Here is a 23,349-nt window from a genome sequence, read left to right as displayed (position 1 = left end):
AAGAGAAGCACTTCCACAGCAGCAACTGTCAGTACCAGTATACTGCTCCCCCTTAAGTGAGTTACAGGCAAGAGTTTCTGACTACTGGTTAGAAAGGAAAGAAAAATGCAGCTTATGAGAAACAAAGCAGAAAGAAAGAAAGACAAATTTATACTAATTACAGATGCAAAAGAGTATAAATAATCCTAAAAAACGGTAACATATTAGTACACATGTATTTAGTCACATGACAATACAGTTAACAGTAAATGATGATAATCTTACTTTTGTAAAGCCATCTCCTTCTGCTGATAGAGTTCATTCAGAATCTCCACTTTCTGCCTCAAGGTTTTGCATTCATCTTCCAGTCCAGCTTTGGCAGCTTGTAGTGAGTTGCGGTCATCTTCCAATTTCTTTATCTGGTCTGTAAAGGATAAAACATTTGAGTTCTATATGTGTGCACAAGAACTTGAGAACTTGGCTGGGGGCTGGTGCTGAGAGAAATGAGAAGTATGAAAGCAGGAAGCCGTTCTTTATCTTTCTAATGCAATTTTGTATCTTTCCAACATATAGCAATTTCTTCTCAAGAAGCAACCTACCTTCCAGGTTACATTTAGTGGACACAGAGGCTCTTAGCTTAAGCTGTAAAAGCTTTAGATCCTCTTCAACTACTGATATTGCAGTCTGTGTCTAAAAATTGCAGAAGAGACAAGTATTCATAAAAGTGAGGCATAGTAAAAGCATTCACAGGCAGTTACGGGACACTAAAAAGGATTATACCCGAGAGACATCCATCATCTGCTTAATTTGATTTTTCATCTTCTCATTCCGGTCACCTAAAAAACAAAAGGCTTTCTTTCATTGTTTTTTTCTTCCCTTGCTTTTTAAATCTATATGTTCTTAATTTACCCAAAACTAAACAATTGTCATGTTCAAACATTTAAAGAACAAACAAAAACAGAACAGGATTAGACTGACTTTTAAGAGAACTGCAAACTTAAGACTGAAAAAGTGGATTCCCATTTGTACAATAAACATGTTATACATGCCATTCTTGAGCAAGAAGAAATATGTGAGATAAAGCTCTTTCTTCTCTCTCATATCTTCCTCCATCTGGGCTTAGTGTCTTGTTCAGAAAGATTCCCTCCTATTCTCCTCCAGAATCTGCTACCAGGTGTGGTTTAAAACACCCACTATACAAGCAATATCCAACTTGAGAGAGGGTATCTAGAAACATTTTCCTCATCAGTAAACACTGCTACCCTATAGCCTCCACTCTCATGGCCTTAGTTTATGGATCCAACCACCTCAGTACTCTCAAAACCAGTTGTGGTTTTCTTTCATGGTTTTCTTTCATGGCCTTAGTCAGTTTATGCCTCCAACCACCTCAGTACTCTTAAAACCAGTTGTGGGCCTTAAAACCACACAGCTACTGAGATGACGAGTTTTAAAATGTTATCTCCATGAAACTGAGAAACAAGTTTCTACTACTGTATGTGTTCAATACTTAGAGGTGTAAGATATGACCAGTGCAGCTCCCGTGCACCCTTCTAGTCTCAATGTAAAAACAAAGTCAGTGTTCATTGCATGCTTATTGCTACACCACACCCTAGCAACCCACCTCTGCCCAATGCAAATAGACATACATTCAAATCCAATGTATTTACAATTCGAAAGCTTAAGAGGAAATTCAGCCAGCTGAAAAGTAGCACTGGTGCACTTAGACAGGAAGGCAAAAGTGGTCCATCCTCCTTGAGACTGATCTTACCTCCCACTTCTCCATTTGCTAATTCATCTGAATCATCTCCACCTTTATTTTGACCCTCAGATTCAGATTCACACTCTAACAGATTGAACTGTGTAATGCAGTTAGTCAAAGCCTAGAAAAGAAATAAAAGGGCATTAAGAGTCTTTCCATTTAATTCAACAGATTTCATAATTCACAAGAATTAAGCTTGTATTCATGAGAACGTACTTACATTAATATTATCATCCTTGTGAGTAAGAGCTACTTCCAAATCTTTCTGAGACTTCTCAAATGATTTGATTTGCTCACTGAGCTCAGCATGTAATTTACTCCAGTCTTCGATTTCCTGCTGCAACTGAAAAGTTAAAACACATGATTCCCACAGGTTAGGGCTTTTGCACTGGAGACATTAGGACCATGTGAATGAGACAGGGAAGTAAGGAACCATGCCTCTCCTTGGCCTATCACTATGGGCTAAGACCTTGGTTGAGCGGGAGAGAGTGGCCCCAACCCTCAGAGCTGTAGTGAGAACATCAGAGCTGCCAAGGAAATTGATCTTGTTTATTGCATCCTTCAGAAAACTGTAGCCAATTCAAATAATTCACTTCCAGAAGGAACAGAAGGGCTCATCCTACTATCTCCCAAGTCCACACTCCTGATCATGTAAACTTCCCTTGGCTAGTGAAGCAGTAGCTACTCAAAGGAGGATTATAAAATATCTACTTCTTAGGTCTAAAAAGCCAATCTATTACCCACTTGAGGCTACTCAAGTTAATAGCAGTTGGTGTTTGACAAAACAAGACTACACACTCTGATAGCCAAAATAAATTGTACAGAACAGAAAATCCAGAACAGATAGAGAATGTATACCTACACTCAATTTTGGAAGCATAGGTTAAACTTTGCATATCTAAGAACAGAATCCTGCACATATATTACCTTAAAAATAGATCTGAGTAAAGGCATTCATGAGGTATGATGCTGGGTTCTCTATTTTACATAACCTAGGACACGCACTTTCCTTTACCTGCTCTTTTTTCTTCTTAAGCCTAGCATTTTCTTCTTGAACCCGATGGCATTCGGACTTCACCTTCTCTTCACTAAGCTTAGCTTCATTAAGGGCAATCTGAACCTAATGCAAAACACTCCTGTTAGTGAATTAATTCCAAAGAAAACCAAAAAAAGTTACTTTTCCAACCCAACATCATGTAGTTTTCATTTTTTGCACATTTTAGCGTACATCAAATTTTTGCTCTGCGATCAAACTATGATATAGTATTAATATCCTGCAGGAATTATAGTCAGCTTTACCTCTGAAAATTCTGAGGCATTCATTGAAATAACATCCTTTAACTTCTCTATAGATTTCTTGTTTTCTGATATCTGCCATGTAAAAACAGAACACAAAATGCATATTAGGATTTCAGTAGAAATACTGGGATACATACTAAGAAGAAACAACATCAACAAAGTATGTCCCAGAGCCATCCCCTATGTTTCAGGTAAAAGCAGGTGTTTCAGTTTTGCCCTCGGGAAAAATCAAGAACTTAAAGAGGTAAGGGAAAATAATCAAAGGCATAAATATTTCATGGCATACACAACCTTCCTGGTTAGAATAAAATGTGGTAGATGACCAGACTAAAAGGTGAAAGAAAAGAAATTGAAAAAACATTTAAGTAAACCAGTTCAAATCAATGTGACTTTTTTTTTCCTTGTGGCAAGAGAAAAAAAAAATCCCCAAGGTACTTTAAAAATTCTCTTGCCTAAATTAAAAATGGTAGGATTGGAGTGAGAATAGACAGATCACCCACATAGAATTCCAGATAATTTATGAAGATTCTGGCTTCTCAAGGGGATGGAACATAACCCTTCACGTTTTAACTGTGGGCTGTGTTAGTAACTTCCTTCCAAAGAGTACAATAATGCAAAAAGTTTAAAAAAAAAAAAAGTAATTTTACAGTGAAGAAACCTGGCAATACTACCTCAGCGAGGTCATCAAGATTAATAGGGTATGGGATTTATGGGAACCTCTACTATCTTTGCAACTTTTAGGTCATTCTAAAACTATTCTATTAATAAAATGTTTATAGCAAAAAAAAAAAAAAAACTTTGCAAAACAAAACAAAACACAAGGACTGTTCAACTGGGTTTCTTAGTTGTTCCACGTGTTTCGGAGGGCAGAGCCAAGCAATATGACAATTAACTAGGGTTGAGAACCAAAATACTTCCTAGGCCTGTAAGAATAACTTCTTGTGTAAGTACTTAAAATTCCACAAAAATGGACAGAAGTAGGTTCAACTTCCCTGACTTGCACTCTTACTTCACATAACAGCATGGAAAATAGAGTTCAACTCAATCTACAAAAGAGTTCAAAACCCAAATTATTAGTAACACTTAGCAGCAAAACTCTTACCAAGTCCTGATTCTTGACATTCTGTTCTCTCTCTGATTCTAGCATAACACGAAGATTTTTAGCTGTGTCATCCAGAATTTCCTGATTTTTTTCAAGTGTCTTGATTTTATCCTACAAAAAAGATATTAAGGTTAATTATACTCATTACTTTTACTTTTGTTTTAAAACGTAATCCCCAAAAGAAGTTTTTACCTTAAATTTAATTGCTTCATCAGAGAGAATCATATTTTGTTTCCTGGTTTCCTGAACATGTTTCTTTGATTCCTTGATCTATATAAAATAAAGCATTCAGAATCCAGAAATATAAAGTACAGTGCTACCAGAACTTATTTTCAAGTGATTGACCTCTTACAGAAGAAAACAGTACTTTACACATATGACTGCTTAAGATCTGGATGGTTTATAGGAATTAATGTAATAATAAACACTATTTAAAAATACCATAGTAAATGAACTATAAGATAGGTGACAAATAACTCAAACTGGGACCATGGAAAAAAAAAACAAAGAATAATTATACCTTCTGTTCATAATTTGACAATTTTTGTACAAGTTCTGTATTTTCTTTCATAATAGTCTTCAACTTCTCGGAAATTTGCTGTTCCGTGACTGAAAAAAAGAAAAAAATAATAAGGTTATTATGATCACTAAATTAAATTGAATTACCCAATGTATCAGCAGCAAAGACATGTTATCTGGCACTATGAGGAAAAAGGACTTCTCAGCATAACTATTATGGTTTTAAAAAGTGATATGGTTTGGCTCTGTGTCTCCACCAAATCTCATGTCAAATTACAGTCCCCAGCGTTCAGGTGGGGCCTGGTGGAAGGTGATTGGATCATAGGGGTAGATTTCTCATGACTGGTTTATCACCATCCCTGTGGTGCTGTTCTGTGATGGTGACTGGGTCCTTGTGGAATCTGGTTGTTTTAAAAGTGTGCAGCACCTCCCCGCTCGCTCTCTCTTGCGCCTGCTCTCGCTTTGCCTTCTGCTATGAGTAAAAGCTCGCTGAGGCCTCCTCAGAAGCAGATGCCGCTATACTTCCTATAGCCTGCAGAAACATGAGCTAATTAAACTTCTTATAAATTACCCAGTTTCAGGTATTTCTTTTTTTGTGACAGGGTCTTGCTCTGTTGTCCAGGCTGGAGTTCAGTGGTGCAATCTCAGCTCACTGCAAACTCCACCTCCCAAGCTCAAGCAATCCTCCTGTCTCAGCCTCCTGAGTAGCTGGGACTACAGGTGTGTGCCACCACACCCAGCTAATTTTTGTACTTTTTTTTATAGAGATGGGGTTTCTCCATGTTGCCCAGGCTGGTCTCGAACTCCTGAGCTCAAGCAATCCTCCTGCTTTGGCCTCCCAAAGTGTTGGGATTACAGGCATGAGCCACCACACCAGGCCTTGGGTATTTCTTTATAGCAGTGTGAAAACAGATTAATACAAAAAGCAATCTGCTAACAAGAATAGGGATGTAAAAATACTGTTACAATTTAAGAAAAATATAATAAGAACCTTTATTTCAATGAGAGTCTAATTTATTTCCAAGATGAGAAACACAGTAAAATGTTATAGCTCAATATTTCTCCCTGCATGAAGCATCTTTCTTCTCAGAAAATGGCATCACTTCAAATATGTCATTTGCAAAGAGAAACAGAAAATGCAGGCATGCTGATTTATATTTCTAGCCCTCAAATTATCTACTTAATAAATATTTAATGTACTGACTAAATCATTAGCACAGGAACACTGGTCACATGTAATAAATTGGTACTACCTCAACATTTAAGGTCAATCTGCCCCAAATTAATTATCTTCTCCCTACTCCTGCAATTTGTTCCTCCTCATCTCCTATCTCAGTTGGTAGCATCACCATTTACTCTATCATCCAACCTGGCAACCTAGGAATAGTAAAGTTTTCAGAAGCTGTAAGTCAGTCAGACATTGGAAGTCACTAAAACTACTTATATATAAAACCCATATCAAACACCATAGTACAAATAACAAAATAAGCCTAAAGATTTACCTTGATATACTCTATCCTTCACCTAGAAAAGAGAAATAAAATTAAATTTGATGTCAAACATTTTACTAATAGATGTATATAGTTTCTAGTACAACTGTCAGAATTGTAACCAAATGAGAATTTAATAATACTTTGGTTTAGCATAATGAATCCTCAAGATGAAAAAATTTAACAAGGTTAAAAAGCATTTCCAATTTAACCAGTAGTGATATGTTGTGGTCTGACAGATAAAGCACTAAGGTAAATATCTTACTTTGCACAGCTAAAGATGTGTTTATATATCTAAATGAGCACCAGTCTTATGAAATGAGCACTTAACTTGAATAATAGAAATGGCTAATATTTTTGTAATAAATATATTAATGTTTTATTTACTCAAAGTCACTTATTTGACAACTCCAAATAGCTAGAAAGAAATCTAAAAACAATGACTACTCAAAAAGACTCTGAGGAAACAAAATTAAAGGTATGATCTTCGTACTAAGATACACACCTCTTTTGCTCTCCAGAAAACATCTCAGAAATCCTACTCAAAGTTGACTACTGGCTGAATTTAAAAATAATGCTATAAATACTAAGCTAGATCATTCGATTTTCCCAGACCACTAAAAACAGTGCTCATAAACCTGACAGGGAAGGGAAGATGCATAAGCAACAAGAGAAATGACAACTATCATCTCCTTGAAAGGGCACCCAAATCATCCCCCAAAGACAGCACTAAATTACAGGACAAGAAAATCTAAGCAGTAACTAATATTGTAAAAAGAATTATTACTAAATTTCTTTGCAACCCAGAACATATTTTCCCTTTCAAATGTTATGCTGATGAGATACTAACACCAGTCCACAAATCATCCATAACCTCAGTAAATATACTGTTTACATAATATACTGTATTACTGTATACAATATACTGTATACATAATAATTCCAGTATCTAAATCTCACTTATAATACCGTTGTTATAGGAATATGCATTCAGAAAATTCCAACGTGGAAAGAAATTACTATCTCTCTAATGTCATGGCCTTGCGAATTCCTCTGCTCCATTTCACCCAAACTAACAGGCAAGTAGAGACCAAGGTTCCAAAAGTCAAGTGCTGAGGCTGAGGAACAGCAGTTAGGACACAGAGCCTATATAACTTTCTGAAAAACGAAAAAGGCGTTAGAATTTTTTTATTAACAAATAGGAGAAACAAGAGTGGGAAATGTAAAATGTTTTCACCTTTTCCCCTTCCATTTACCCTTTGATTCTCCCTTTTTATCTGAAGAAAAGCACCACGAGGTTAGAGAAGGCCTCACAGGAAAAAAGACCCTTCTTTTTAAGTAATTTTACAATCAATTGTGAAAGCAGAGAAAATGTATTAACGATGATATATGTGATATAATTATGAAATCAGAAAAAGAATACTCAGTTTTAGAAAGATTTGCATCCAATAATTTTGGCCATTTTAACTGTGAAGTTTCAATACAAAGCTTTTCATCTGCAAAGCTCATTTACACAAATAATCTTCTCCCAATTATGTTAAATAACTATGAAGCTGAATGCTATATAGTATAATCACAAGAATGTACAAGTATGAGTATACACACTTATACATACATATGCTTAAGTCTGAAAGAAAAATTCTGCACAGAAGGTAAAAAAATTAATGGTGTGTCTTTACACATAATTTGCATTTCGAAATAAATAGATATTTTCTGAGTAAAATAGTACATGATAAAATCAGAAAATCTGGGAAATACACATTTTTTAAAAACTGAAAACTTACCTCATCTCCTAGATAGAAGAATTTTTATCATTTTGTTGTATTTCCTTGCAGCATTTATTTTCTGTGTGTATGTTTATGTAATATACAGTTTCTCTATACCTTAAAGTCTTGGTTTCTACTTTTTTTCTACTTCACGTTAAATTGTGAGTATTTGTTGTGCCCCTATATCTTTGAATTATATAAAGCAGCCTAATATCCCATTATATGAACACACAATAATTTAACAATTTTCCCACTGTAAATCACAGTAGGTTGTGTCAAAGTTTTCACTCTAATAAATACTGTGCTACCGAATGCTCTCATGTAAGATATTTAAAACTTTTTTTCTGAGACACAGTCTCACTTTGTCGCCTAGGCTGGAGTGCAGTGGCATGATCTGCCTCCCTGGTTCAAGTGATTCTCCTGCCTCAGCCTCCCAAGTAGCTGGGATTACAGGCTCCTGCCACCACCCCCGGCTAAGTTTTGTATTTTTAGTAGAGACGGGGTTTCGTCTTGTTGGCCAGGCTGGTCTCGAACTCCTGGCCTTATGTGATCCACCTGCCTCCGCCTCCCAAAGTGCTGGTATTACAGGTGTGAGCCACCACGCCCGGCCATGTAAGATATTTAATGCATGATTGGTTCGTTCGTTCTTTCTTTCTTTTTTTTTTGAGATGGAGTCTCACTCTGTCACCCAGGCTAGAGTGCAGTGGCGCATCTCAGCTCACTGCAGCCTCCGCCTCCCAGGTTCAAGCAATTCTCTGCCTCAGCATCCCAAGTAGCTGGGATTACAGGCATGTGCCACAACACCCGGCTAATTATCGTATTTTTAGAAGAGATAGGGTTTCGTCATGTTGGCTAGGCTGGTTTCAAACTCCTGGCCTCAAGTGATCCGCCTGCCTCAGACTCTCAAAGTGCTGGGATTACAGGCGTGAGCCACTGTGCCTGGCTGACTGGTTATTTCTTTAGGATTGATTACTAGATATGACAGTAACACAACATAAAAGGATATAACCATTTTTAAGGCTTATCATACACATCATGAAACTATTTTTCAGGATGGCTCTAAAAATTCCTAGTTCTACTAACAGTGTACATATGACCTATCTAATTCTTTCTTTTTTTCCTTTGTAAGTTGAAATAAAGACCCACCTAATTCTTAAAATTTAGATTTTGATATAAGGGACATATAAACTGAAGTCTTCCCATTGAGATTATACATGTTGTCTTATTCACTTAAGAATTTACCAACACAAAAATTATACTAAATTATTTTACAAGGTTAGCTTGAATTAAAAGCATTAATTTCTGTTCATATTAGAAACTGAAAAAGAAACAAAAGGACTGTGATTATAAAACCATACTTGAATTTATGAGTTAAAGTATGCATTAATTTACTCACAACAAGGACAGTTCTCCATAAGAAAACGGCAAACGAAACAATTCCCAAGAAGGCAGTGATAAGTACAGGTTTCCATGGCAGTCCATAAAAATCAGGCCCAGGCTGAACATCATCAGGCAATGTAGCAACTAGCTGAATGTTAGAAATAATGTTAGAAATAATGAGAAACCTTAAAGAAGCTTACCATAAAGCAGTCACAAAGACTCATTCACAGAAATTCTAAACCAACTCTATCAGATACCTATCCCCTCAAAAATCTTCAGTAGCTCTCACTGCTTCAGGAAAAATAGGATACTGGGAGTCTCATACTTGTTTGGCCTGTGGTGTTTTGAAGTACTATGACTCTAAATGTCTTTAGGTTGGGCATATATTTCTAGTTTCAATAGGCCCTGATACAATATGTTATCTAAAACATGGCTGGAATCTCTCTGCATCACACTTCTCTTGAATAAATTGGTTTTTATTGCTTAAAAAACCACATAAGACAAAAAACCTTTTATATACAAGTAACCAACTTTTTATGGCTGCAAATAAAACCAATATGATGATAATGAATACCACAAATAATGTGTTATTCCTCTAAGATTTAAAATCTTAGATCGACTCTTACATAAACAAAGAACAAATGCTAAGTTCGGATAGCTCCTGATAACTGACCTAGATAAACCGCTTTGAATTTAGTGCCTTAATTCTAAATGTTTCCTTGAAAACAGTGCATTAAACACCTGTCTGCTCTATGCTGTTTTCACAGCCCTCTACAAGTACACTATCACACTGGCCCCATCCCACAACAGAGCCAGGGATTATGCGGAAAAGACCTGTAGGTTCTCTGTGTTTTGATCATGACTTCACACCAGAACATAAAGTGCTGTCACTTCGTAAGTACTCAATTAAAAAAAAAAGTGACGAAACCTTCTCAAACACACTCCCACCTGCCTCCCTGAACAGCACAGAAACGTCTTGCTTTCCTCGGATCTGACACACTCCATTTCTCCTTCGCACAGACAATCAGTGCACCCACTCTGCTTAGAACTCATCCACCCGCCTGTGACAGCTTGGGTCCCTCCCTGGGAATGGGGACTGTCACCTCCAGCAGCTTGGCTATGAAGGCTGCGTAGAGCACAGACAAGGGTCCCAGAAGTTCCGGGTCCCCCGGGGTAGCGGTGATAGAAGGCACAGTGGCAGGTACTGAGTCCATTGTGTAGAACAGATGAATGCAAGCGACAATTCCCTGCGGAATGGCACTGGGCCCCTGTCTTTCAGAGCTTCCTCCTCCGTAAAGGCCCCAGTTCAGGGGGCGGACTCTGGGATTGAACTTCGCCTTCCACCGCTGCCTGCACTTTCGCTTTACGCCGCCTATAAAACACGTCATCAGCCACTGCCCCTGGCGCACTTCAAGGCACCAAAGGAGCCGGCCGGCGAGAGCGGGGCCAGAGCGGACAGAACCAACAATCGAGGGGACGGGGGAGATGAGCGAATAGGGCTGGAGCGGAAGAATCCAAGTAAGGGGAGGCGGAAGCGACTGGCGCTTCCGCCAGGAACCGGCGACTTAAAGAGCCCCGGAGTAAGGAGGCCAGGGATCTACCTGGAGGAGGATTGTGGGCGGCAGCTGGGGAAAAGGAGAAAGGCAGGCCTCTCGTGCCGGCCCGGAGCTGGCCCTTCCTGTCACACCGTGGAAGGACCACTGCTCAGATGGGGCGCCGCTGCAGCGCGCGGCCTTTCTTCCCTGCCCACTCAGTCCTCTGCTTACTGTTCCGCCTCCAGACCTCCATTGCGCTCGCTGTCTCACATTCTTGCCGACACTCTATTAAAAAGCCTTACCCAGGAGTCATGTCATCGTGTCACCCCCATGCACATGGGTTCAGTTATGGGTCCCACTTTTTTTTTTTAGATGGTGGCTGCGGGGAAGGGGAGGGAGTCTCCCTATGTTGCCCAGGCTGGACTCGAACTCCGGGGTTCAAGCCATCTGAGAAGCTGGGACTACAAGTGTCCAGCCACATCTTAAGGTTACATGACTTGTGGAAAAGGACAAGGATAATGAATAGTATGGAAATCACGTTCCAAAAGTTGAAGAAACCGGGGACATTTAATCTGTGGGGAAAAAAATGGTATCTGTAGATAAAAAATACCATTTTTAGACCTTTAAAGGTCTATCTTCGAGTTGAATATAAAGTCAATTCAGAGGAACAATCAAGCAAGAACAAGCAGGAAAACCCTGAGAAAGAAGAGCAATGAAGGGTGTGGTACAAGAGGAGGGCAGGATCTGTAATAACAGTATGGTACTGGCCCAAGAATGCAGACCGACCACGGGGCAGAATAAAAAATCCAGAAATAGACCCAACTGCACTGGAAATTTGGGATACAGCAAGGCAGCTAGTTAACAGACTTTTTAATAAGTGGTATTACATATCTAGATAACAATATGGAAAATGATAAAACTGGATCTTTTTCTCATTGTTCATAAATTCCAAGTTAATCAGAAAACTGAATGTAAAAATGAGAACAAACAAGTAGTTGAAAAAATTGAGTGACTGTCTCTATGTATTATGTGAGTGGGCAAGACCTTCCTAATTATGTATCAAAATCCAAAAGCAACAAAGAAAAAGATTTGTAAATTTGATTACTGGAAAACCAAAAAAACTTGCCCAACCCCATCCAAAAAATTGCAAAATAATCCAAGTTTGGCAGTGGTAGCCTGAGAAAAAATATTTGTAACATATTATGAAGGATTAATATTCCCAAAATAAAAAGTGCTTTACAAATAAGAAGACAGCCGCCAGCAAACCTATAGAAAAATGGGCTAAGGTAATGAACAGATCCCAGGAAAAGAAATGCAAGTAATTTAAAAACATATGGAAACATGCTCTGCCTCACTCATAATACAAGAAATACAAAATGAACCTACAATGAAATATGATTTCTCACTTATCTTGGCAAGATCCAAACATTTGACAACACACTCTGTAGGTGAGAGAATGTGGAGGAAGCAGGCACTCTTGTTCTATGCTGATCTTTATATAAAATCATACAACCCCTATGATTTGGCAACATCTCCTGAAATAACTTGTGTATTTACCTACTGACTCAACAATCCCAGTTCTAAAGATCTATCTCAAAGATACTGGGGATGTAACAACAAATGCTGAAAAAATATATGCACAAAACTGTATTATTCCAGCATTACTTATAACAAAAGACTAGAAACAACCAAAATGGCCATGAATGAAAGACATATTAAATACAGCAAAGTATACTGTGAAGCCATAAAAGAAAATAATTTTATATACTGCTAGGGTATGCTGTCAGAATACATTTTTTTAAAAGGCAGAGAAAAGTAGAGACTACTACTTTTAGCTAAGAAAGTTAGGATTTTTTTCCTTTACAGCTTTGAGGGAAATACGACATTCAATAAGTTATATGTATTTAAAGTGCACAGTTTGATCAGTTTTGCATATGAATACACCTGTGAAACCGTCATCACAACCAACACAGTGAACCTCCCAAAGTCTCCTTATTCCCTTGGTAATCTTCTGCCCCTTTTCACCCCTTCCTGCCCCTGAAGCACAATGTCTGTCATAATAGATTAGTTTGCATTTCCTAAAGTTTTATATATATGTAATAATGCACGATTATATTTTCTCTGGCTTCTCTCATTCGGCATAATTTGAAATTCACCCACATTGCTGCACATATCTGTAAGGGTTCATTTGTTTTTATTGCTGAGTAGCATTTCATTGTATGGGTATGCCAATCTGTTTATCTGTCATCTATAGCTTGATATTTGATTTTTTTCAGTTTTAGGCTTTTTTAAATAAAACTTCCAAGACTATCACGGAGATGAATCTGCCGCAGCTAGAAATGCTCAAGAACCAGCTGGACCAGGAAGTGGAGTTCTTGTCCACCTCCATTGCCCAGCTCAAAGTGGTACAGACCAAGTATGTAGAAGCCAAGGACTGTCTGAACATGCTGAGTAAGAGCAATGAGGGAAGAGAACTACTTGTCCCACTCACGAGTTTGATGTATGTCCCTGAGAAGCTGCATGATGTGGAACATGTGCTCATCGATGTAGGAACTGGGTACTATGTAGATAAGATAGCTGAGGATGCCAAGGACTTCTTCAAGAGGAAGATAGACTTCCTAACCAAGCAGATAGAGAAAATCCACCAGCTCTCCAGGGGCACGCCATGAAACTGGCTGTCATGGAAATGATGAGCCAGACGATTCAGCTGCCCAGAGCCCTGGGGGCAGCTCAGGCTACTGTTAAGACTTGAGAGTTTGTTGCAGAAATGGGGCAGAGGGATACCCCTTGGGCATGGCTTCCTGGTGCCAGGGAAGGGAAGGGTCTTATGTTTAATGCCAATAAATGTGCCAGCTGGGCAGAAAAAATAAACTGTCAAAAACATTGATCTACAAGTCTTTCTATGCATGTACAATTTATTTTCACTTGGGTAAATGTGTCTCAGGTAAATGTTTAGGAGAAGAATGGCTGGATCATATGACCAGTGTAGTTTTACCTTCTTAAGAAACTGACAAGCTGTTTTTCAAGATAGCTATACCACTTCACATCCCCATCAGCAGTGTATGATACTTCCATTTCCTCCACATCTTCTTCAACACATGGTAAAAGCAGTTTTTGAAATTTTAGCCATTATAGTAAGTGTGTAGTGGTAACTCATTCTGCTTTAAATTGGCATTTCCCTGATAATTATGCTGAACATTTTTAAATGTGCTTACTTGCAATTGGTATATCTTCCTTGGTAAAGTGTAATTTTACGCATTACATTTTTTTAGATGAATTTTGAGAGTTCTTTATGTATTCTGAATACAAATATTTTATCAGATAGATGCTTTGCAGTGACTCTTTCCCAGTCTGTAGTTTGTATAACAGTGCATTTTGAAGAGATGTTTTTATTTTGATTAAATCCAAATTATCAAATTTCTCCTTTATGAATCATACTTTTGATGTCAACTGTAAGAAATCTTTACCAATCCAAGTTCAACAAAATTTTTCTCTTAATTTTTCCTAGAAGTTTTATAGTTTTAGGGTTTACATTTAAGTCTATGATCTGCTTTAATTTATGTACATGATGTGAGGTATGGATCATTTTTTGCATATAAATATCTAATAGTTTTGGTACCATTTGTTGAAAAGACTTTCCTTTTTCCATTTAATTGTCTTTCCACCTTTGTCAGAAGTCCACTGTCATACATGTATATTTCTGGATTTTCTATTTTGTTCCAATGGTCTATTCATCTGCTGTCTTAATTACTAGAGCTTTATAATAAGTCTTGAACTTACATGATGCTTGGGCTATTCTAGGTCCTCTGCATTTTCCATATGAATTGTAGAATCAGCTTGTCATTTAAAAAAAAAATCTTTCTGAGATTTTAATTGGGGCTATGTTGATGCAAGTGATCAAACTGGGGAGCTTAACAATATAGTCTTCTGACTCATAAACAAGGTCTATCTCTCCATCTATTTAGAGCTTCTTTAATTTCTATCAACAATATTTTATAGTTTTTAACGCATATGTCTTACACACTTTTTGCCACATTTATCCATAAGTACTCCATATTTTTGATACTATTGTACATGGAATTTAACTTCCATTTCCAATTGTTCATTGCTACTATATATAAATACAATTGCTTTTAGATGTAAATCTTTATCTAGCAACCTTACTAAACTTAGTACATCTAGTAGATTTTTTCTACATCCCACCAGATTTTATGCATGTTGTCTGCAAAAAAAAGACAATTTTACTTATTTCCCAATCTGGATGCATTTTATTTCTTTTTCTTGCCTTAGTGCACTGGCTATTGCCTTACAACACTGAGCAGATGTAATGAGAGTAGACATTCTTGTTTCACTTCCGGATCTTGGGGGAAAAACATTCAATCATTCACTATTAAGTGTGATGTTCATTTTAAATCTTTCATAAAAGTGATTTAAGTTCCCTTCCATTCCTAGTTTGTTGATATATTTATTGTTTTTTAAATTACACAGTAATCAATTTTAGATTTTTTTCAAAGTGGTTTTCTGTGTTTGTTGAACATATGGATTGTCTTTTTAAAGTTTGTCATTATGGTTAATTACACTGATTTTCAAATGTTAAACAAACTTTGTATTCTTGCTGTTAACCCTGTTTGGTCATAGAGTATTTTCCTTTTTATATATTGTTGGATTTGATTTGCTAAAATTTTTGTACCAATGTTTATGAGAGATACTGGTCTGTGGTTTTCTTTCTTACTTGTCTTTGTCTTTGCCTTGTTTTGATATCCTGGTAACATCAGCTTCATACAATGAGCTGGGAAGTATTTTCTGCTCTTCAGTTTAATAGACAAGTTTGTGTAGAATTTGTATTATTTCTTCCTCTTAAGTTTAATAGAATTCAGCAGTGAAGCCATCTGGGTTTTCTTTGCGGAAAGGTTTTTAGCTGTAAATCCAATTTATTTAATAGTCATAAGGTTATCTGTTTCTTCCTGAAAGAGCTTTTGCCGTCTGTGTCTTAGATAGAATTTCTTCATCTAAATTGTCAAATTAGTTGACATAAATTGCTCATAATATTCCCTTATTATAATTCTAACATCTGAAGAATCTGTGGTGATGTCTCTCTGATTGCTGCTATTGGTAATCTGTATTCCCTCTCTTCTTTCCCTGTTCACTTTGGCTATAGGTTAATCAGTTTTATTAATCTCAAAGAACCAGGTTTTGGTTACACTGATTTTCTCTCTTTTCCTTTTGTTTTCTATTTCATTGAATTATGCTCTTATCTTCATTATTTCTTTTCTTCTGTTTACTTGAGGATTAATTTGCTCTTCTTTTTCTAGTCTCTTACGGTGGAAAATAAAGTCACTTATTTGAGACCTTCCTTTTTTTTTCTAATATAGGTAGTGCTATACATTTCCCACTAGTTCTTTGGTGACATTGTGCACACTTGATATATTTGTTTTCATTTTCTTGTCTTTACTTTTTTTTCTTTTCTTAAGACAAGGTCTCATTCTGTCACCTAGGCTGGAGTGCAGTGGTACAATCTCTGCTCACTGCAGCCTCGACCTCCTGGGCTCAAGCAACCCTCCCACTTCAGCCTCCTGAGTAGCTGGGACTACAGACACGTGCCACCACGCCCAGCTTTGTGCAGCTTTGTGTGTGCGTGTGTGTGTGTGTGTGTGTGTGTGTGTGTGTGTGTGTGTTTTGTAGAAACAGGATTTCACCATGTTGTTTAGGCTGGTCTTGAAGTTCTGGGCTCAAGTGATCCTCCTGCCTCAGCCTTCCAAAGTGCTAGGATGCCACTGCACCTGGCCTGTTTTCATTTTCATTCATCTCAAAATACTAACTTCTCTTTTTCCTTTTAAACTCATAAGATGTTCAGAAAGAATTGTGTCACCTAGTTTCCAAATATTTGGGGATTTTCCAGATACTTCCATTATTCATTTCTAACTTAATTATATTGTGAAGAGAACACACTTTGTACTACTTGAATCATTTTATATTCATTAGACTTGTTTTATGGCTGATAACATAGTTTATTTTGGTAAACGCTTCATGTGCACTAAAAAGTATATGTATCCTGCTCTTCTTGGGTGGAATGTTCCATAAACATCAATAATGTCAAGTTGGTTAATGATGATGTTCATAACTTCTAGATCCTTATTGACTTCCTATTCTGTCAGTTATTGAGAAGGGATACTGAAATCTCCAATTATAATTGTAAATTGATCATCAATAAGAATAACTGGCCAGGCATGGTGGCTCATGTCTGTAATCCCAACACTTAGGGAGGCTGAGGCAGGCAAATTACTTGAGCCCAGGATTTTGAGACCAGACTGGGAAACATGGCAAAATCCCATCTCTACAAAAAATATAAAAAATGGTAGCGCACACCTGTAGTCCCAGCTACTCAGGAGGCTGAGGTAGGAGGATCACCTGAGCCCAGAGAGGTCGAGGCTGCAGTGAGCCGTGATCACACCACTGCACTCCAGCCTGGGAAACAGGGTGAGACCCTATCTTAAAAAAAAAAAAAATTATTCTTGATTGGATTGAAACACACCAAATATTTTTAAATCCATGACAGCATAATGATTATTAGAAAGAGTTAGAAAAAAACAAACCCCTTGGGCATCATTTGATCAGGCCACGAATGAGTTGTCTAACTCATTATTTTGAAAATTGTTTAAATAAACAAAAAGAATCAAATATTTACCCTGCCTTAACTATAGAAGCCAAATCTCAGTGTAAAGAATACTTGATCATAAGTTTCTCTTTGTAGAAATACCCCAGCCTTTAAATGAAGGAGGAACAATATAAAGAGAATTTTTAAAAAAGAGGGACACCCAGATGTTAAATGCCTCCTGATGGAAGTACATAACATCTCCTATTCAGTATTCTTGACAAACAAAATTGAATTTGAATTTGACTACTGATGCAACTATCAATTCCCAGGAAATATAAAGAACCAGAGAAACATGTTAAAATACACCAGGGGGATGCAGTCAGCAAAATCTAGACCATCATATACCTTAGAAGCCAAACAAAACTGTTTCTTCAATGAATGCACTGCAATAACAACAACGACAGAAAGAATTCCATAGATAGTAACTGGTATGAGACTCACCCTCCCACTGAAAGCAACAAGCAAACTAAACAAAAGATATTTTAAAAACTATTTTTCATATAGAGAACAACAGGCAGCACACAATTGTGACCTCTGAGAGAAAAGAAACAAATAGGTGAGCTCTACAACCTCCTAGCTTTCTACCTGGCGGTACTTTCTTGACCTCAGTGCAGGGATGGGGAACCCAAGCAGAGTACACCAATCTTGCAGAGGAGGCAGAGATGAAAGCTCGGGGAGACTGAGGCATCTGAAATATGCAGGAAAAGGGACCAGAAAGATGGATACTATGGGCTGGGCACAGTGGCTCACACCTGTAATCCCAGCACTTTGGAAGGCCGAGGCCAATGGATCACGAGGTCAGGAGTTCGAGACCAGCCTGGCTAAGATGGTGAAACCCCGTCTCTACTGAAAAATACAAAAATTAGCTGGGTGTGGTGGCGGGTGCCTGTAATCCCAGCTACTTGGGAGGCTGAGGCAGGAGAATCACTTGAACCCGGGAGGTGGAGGTTGCAATGAGCCGAGATGGTGCCACTGCACTCTAGCCTGGGCAACAGAGCAAGACTCTGTCTCAAAAAAACAAAACAAAACAAAACAAAACAAAACAAAAAAACAGATGGAAACTAGGAACAAGTAGAGTTCCAGAAATATGCAAGGAGGTCTCCCCTTCAGTCTCAGCCTGAATTCTAAACAGCATCTGTGTAGGGTAAGATTCCTTGAGGATGGGCAAAGAATAACTAAAGGAAAAAAGAACAACTGTAAGCTAAACAATTCCCAGAGTTGTCACAGGGCTGCAAGACATTTGAATTCCAGCTAGTCAGAGTGAACTGACACACAAAAAAGTATGGCCAATAAGCAGTGAAAAAGTGCTCAATATCATTAATCATCAGGAATTACAATTAAAACCACAAAGACATACCCACTACAATGGCTAAAATTTAAGACTGATAATACCAAGTGTTACAGAAGGTGTGGTCAAATGGAAGTTTCATTAACTGCTGATGGAAGTATAAAATGGTACACTTTTGGAAATTACTGGGTGATGGTCCCATGGATTCTCTGCTTTTGTATATTTGAAATTTTCCAGGATAAAATGCTAAAATAAATTAAAATATAACTTCAAATATTTAAAGGATTACTATGTAAAAAGAAAACTAGATTCTATAGAGGAAATCATGTGGAGGAAAATTTGGAGTCAGTATAAGAATGAACTAGGCAACAAAGGAATGTATAGCCTTGCAAGGTAGGCAGCTTACACTAGGAACCGGTGACGCACAGGTCCCAAAACGGCAGGGTTAGAGTACAGGGAATTGCTACGACTACTGAGAAGTTGGACTAGTAGCTTCTAAGGTCTCTTCCAACTCTAAGATTCCACTAACTATTCATCAGTTATTGATCTATGAGTCTGGTATAGTTTTCCCAGTAAAGTCAGCACCCCATTACTCCACAACCCTATGAAACAATTATCTATATGAACTATTTGATACTTTGCATAAACTATTTCATTTATTCTCCACTTTCTCCAATTTTCACATGTATTTGGTAAACCTTTTTTTAAGCCTTTCAAAAGTCAGAATTACACTTTATACCTCTTGGAATCTTGTATTCCTAGCACAATTTCTGGTACATATTTAGCCATCAAAATGCTCTTTTGACAATCCCTCTCAAGTCGGCATCTTATAACACTGCGCCCTTATATCTTGACATTCATGTCTGTCATTCCCTGATCACTGATCGTATCCTACACCACTCCTATATGCCCCAACCCAGGCCTAGAAGAGGGCTCTGTGCGTATCTAGAAATACAATGAATAAAGAATTCCTTCTACAACTGGGGCTGTTAAATTTTTCAAGTGATAATTTCATTCCGAAAACCAAATTCTGAATTCTGAGACTGTCTTAATCCCTGAAAACTTCATTATTCCAACTGCACAGATAATACACACCTTCACCCAGGTGGCTATCACCAGCACAACCATGAATAATACTGAAAAATGGTTTGGTTTTCCTACTTGTTTTCCATCCTGGTGGTCTTTCTCCTGAAACCCCAGGTATTCAATGTCTTTATATGCCCTCTGACCATCCAAATGAGAATTAGGTGAGGGATGAGATCTTACAAAATGCCAGTTGCTACACCAGACATTTTACATCATCATGTCATTTAATTCTTACCAACAACTGGAGTAGGTATTATCTAAATTTTTCAGATGAGAAAGTTGAGGTTCAAAGTTTAGTAATTTGCCCTAAACTTCTAATCAATAGCTTTGGGATTTGAAGTAAAATCATCTTGGCTTGAAACCCATGGATTTTAACAGAAAAACAACAAAAACCCTCTTTCCTATTTGAGTCTTGAAATAACAGAACCTAAATGAAATGGCTTTGGTGAGGAGCATACTTTCTCTGTAGCCCTAAGGGCAACCTGGCCTCCAACTTCAAGAGCTTGCTTATTCCTCTAATTTACCAAGAAAAAATGTCCACTTCCACCAAGTACCACAAGGGGGAGCTAAGTCCTAAAAAGCCTAGATGAGCTTCTAGACATTAAACGTCTCATTTGGGGCATGGCTCCCTTTAGAAAGATTTGAATAAATATTCTGCCACAAGTGACTCTTTCTAAGAAACAGACCTGACAATCCCTTTCCTGCTTAAAATCTTCCAAGGATCTCTGCCAACAATGGTCTGACCACTCACCATGGTGTACAATTTCCTTTCTGACTTTCCCTGAGTCCCTCCAACAGACCTTCTCCCTCCTAACTCCATACTTACTTATTTTTATTTTTTCTGAGGCAGGGTCTTGCTCTGTTGCTCAGGCTGGAATGCAGTGGCACGATCTCAGCTAACTGCAACCTCTGCCTCCCGGACTCAAGCTATTCTCCTGCCTCAGCCTCCCAAGTAGATGGGATTACAGGTGTACACCACCCTGCCCAGCTAATTTTAACTCCACACTTTAACAACAACTGGCCAGGAATGGTGGCTCACGCCTGTAATCCCAGCACTTTGGGAGGCCAAGGTGGGCAGCTCCCATGGGCTGAGGAGTTCGAGACCAACCTGGGCAACATCGCAAAACTCCATCTCTACAAAAAATAGCCAGGCATGGTGGTGCACACTTGTGATCCCAGCTACTCAGGGGACTGAGGCAGGAGGATCGCTCGAGCCCAGGAGGCAGAGGTTGCAGTGAGCTGAGATCGCGCCAATGCACTCCTGCCTGGGCAACAGAGCAAGACCCTGTCTCAATTAAAAAAAAGAAAAAGAAAACATCAACCACCCACGCTTCCCTGGCTTCCCCAAATAATCTTTTCTTCATGCCTCCATTTCTCTCAGTGTGTTATTTATTCTGCCTGACTGCATGCTGCCTGCCCCCCTGCCCATCTCCTTCCCCTAGCCCTTCTATTTGACAACTCCAAGTCAAGCTCCCATCTGTCTTTCGACTCTGCTTAAAGCATATCTCAGCGAACTTCTGGCCTTTCCTATCACTCTCTCTCCACGATGAACCAATTTATGCCACAGATTGTCCCACCATCAGGTAAATACTTCTCTTCCTGCCCATTATCATATTACATTTCAAGTGAACATCTTTCTCTCCTGGCTAAACTGAAAGGTCCCTGAAAGGAAGAACCATGTTTGACAGGTGTGCCTGTGCCCAGCTCCAGTATGCAGCAAAGCCTCCTCACGTGCTGAACTAAGAACCCATTAAAGCCACACACCTGTGGCTCATTTCAGGGTCTCTTTTCAAAGGATCAGGAGTCAGGTTCATAAAGACATTTTAAGTTCTTCACCTCTTGCTCAAAATCAACTTAAAAACTGTAATAACATTTTAGTTAAAAAAAAAAAAAAACTATATGTCAAACTTACCAACTTAGTTAAATTAAACATGAATGAATATATTAGAAGGATTGCGTTTTCCAAAGGTGTGACACTTGCCGGCTCTTTGGCAGCTGTCTCTAGTTGCTCGTTTGCATCAACAGCATCCATAGGAGTGTCTTCTGTTGTAACTGGTCCTGGAATTGGGAGGAAAGATTTTGTGCTTTAGAATAAGAATTCTCTTTAAAAAATACTAGAGTATCCACTAAATATTAGGCACTGTGCCTGGAAAGTAAACGTTCTCATCTCTCACGGGATGTTTACTGTGCACTGTGGTGAAATACTCTTCGTGTTGGTCTATCCTGGACTATTACACACTACAGGGTTCTGTACTGTCTCCTATGAGCTTATGCTATAAACATACTTGGACCCCTTCACTGTATTTTAAGAAGTTTTACTTACCATGTTCAGATAGCAAATCAAATAAAGAACTGCATTGCACTGTATTTTATTTGGAAAGAGAGGGGTAAAGCAGAGGAAAAACAGAATTTGTGAGTTTTAGAGCAGTGGTTCTCCAACTGTAATTTGCATCAGGTCAGTCTTTCCTGGAGGGCTTGTGAAACACAGATTGCTGGTCCCACCCCCAGAGTTTCTGATGCTGCTGGTCTGGTTGAAAACTACTGTTTTAGAGCATAAGGCCTTTTAAGAGTAATATTTTAGATTGAAATAATTTACACAAGATAGTGACAGCCAAACATTGGTTTGTAGGTTAGTTATAGTCTCTGGTGTCTTTCCTATTTTTGATCTCCATCTGTCTTGACGCCTGCTTTTCTCTCAATTAGCTCTGGGATCCTTCTTTCCTTTGAATTTAACAAGTCTCTAGCTCCTACCTTTGACAATGAATCTCCTAGAAGGCCTTCTTTATGATGTCTCCACTTTGTAGAAAAAAATTAGCAGGCTTTACCTGGGTCCAAGTCTTTCTCAGTATTTGGCTTCTGTGACACTTCTGAGGCATGAGTGTCCCCAATCACACGTTGGTCCAAGTGGGTGAGTTCTTCAGGAACCTGCACGTTAAGTTCTGCTGTGTTCTCTTGTGAGAAATTATCTTCATGCAGTGGTTGCATCTCTACAGGTGAGAAGAATACACTGGGCTAGCACAGCTTGATGACACTACCTGTTAGGCTAATCCCACTGACCACACCAGCTCCAGGGCACCTCAACATTGCCCTCCATGCATGGGCATCCCATGGAGCACAACTGGGCAGGGAAATAAGAGTTTCAGTTTCTTTTATTCCATTTAAAGGATGACTAATCTACATAATGAAATCTACACAGGAGTATTTCATAAATAAATTTATGGTAGGGACTTCAGCAACATCTTTCCTTGGCAAATCAACCTACGCCCACACGAATAAATGTGCAAAAGAGAATTCCACTCAAGAGCAGAAATGTGAAACATCTATTCTGCAGAGAAGTAACATGAACTCTTGCATACCCAAGCATGCCTTTCTCACAGAACTAGTACAGACAGGGACATTCCATGCCAGGGCAGCTTGCTGAGATATCTTTCGAATACTTTCAAAGTACCTCTAAGAGTCAAAGAAAGTGAAGCCATCTCCTTTCCTAAGAG

The 23,349-nt window shown here is 38.4% G+C and overlaps 2 protein-coding genes across 8 annotated transcripts in view; one reads left to right on the top strand and one right to left on the bottom strand.

The window, feature by feature from the left end:
- The window catches only part of MIA3 (MIA SH3 domain ER export factor 3), a 47,682-nt gene that overhangs the window by 11,031 nt on the left and 13,302 nt on the right, over nt 1-23,349 (bottom strand). For 3 of the 7 annotated variants that reach the window (XR_008649729.2, XM_055234985.2, XM_055234986.2), the window contains exons 5-18: nt 22,684-22,845; nt 21,771-21,916; nt 9,311-9,442; nt 6,161-6,182; nt 4,660-4,748; nt 4,332-4,409; nt 4,140-4,250; nt 3,038-3,109; nt 2,754-2,858; nt 1,959-2,081; nt 1,748-1,859; nt 760-815; nt 579-669; nt 265-403 (exon numbers count right to left, since the gene is read on the bottom strand). Coding sequence is in view for 6 of the 7 variants with exons in the window: in XM_055234985.2 (XP_055090960.1) it covers nt 265-403; nt 579-669; nt 760-815; nt 1,748-1,859; nt 1,959-2,081; nt 2,754-2,858; nt 3,038-3,109; nt 4,140-4,250; nt 4,332-4,409; nt 4,660-4,748; nt 6,161-6,182; nt 9,311-9,442; nt 21,771-21,916; nt 22,684-22,845 (1,438 nt within the window). In the remaining variant the exon portion in view is untranslated. Of the gene's footprint in view, nt 1-264; nt 404-578; nt 670-759; nt 816-1,747; nt 1,860-1,958; nt 2,082-2,753; nt 2,859-3,037; nt 3,110-4,139; nt 4,251-4,331; nt 4,410-4,659; nt 4,749-6,160; nt 6,183-9,310; nt 9,443-10,397; nt 10,801-21,770; nt 21,917-22,683; nt 22,846-23,349 lie in introns of those variants that run through there. The other 4 variants (XM_055234988.2, XM_055234992.2, XM_055234991.2 and 1 more) reach the window with 4 other exon arrangements.
- Nucleotides 13,148-13,710, top strand: LOC134732000 (prefoldin subunit 5-like). The gene has a single exon (XM_063613964.1). It carries the CDS (start codon nt 13,148-13,150, stop codon nt 13,496-13,498), a length of 351 nt encoding a protein of 116 aa, XP_063470034.1. The 3' UTR covers nt 13,499-13,710.

Source organism: Symphalangus syndactylus, chromosome 19 (genome assembly GCF_028878055.3).
Source record: "Symphalangus syndactylus isolate Jambi chromosome 19, NHGRI_mSymSyn1-v2.1_pri, whole genome shotgun sequence".
NCBI classification, from domain to species: Eukaryota; Metazoa; Chordata; class Mammalia; order Primates; family Hylobatidae; genus Symphalangus; species Symphalangus syndactylus.
This window is presented reverse-complemented; position numbering and strand designations above follow the sequence as displayed.

Bases quoted from the DNA above. Each gene is read 5' to 3' on its own strand.
- LOC134732000 (XM_063613964.1), top strand. From the start codon at position 13,148: ATGAATCTGCCGCAGCTAGAAATGCTCAAGAACCAGCTGGACCAGGAA.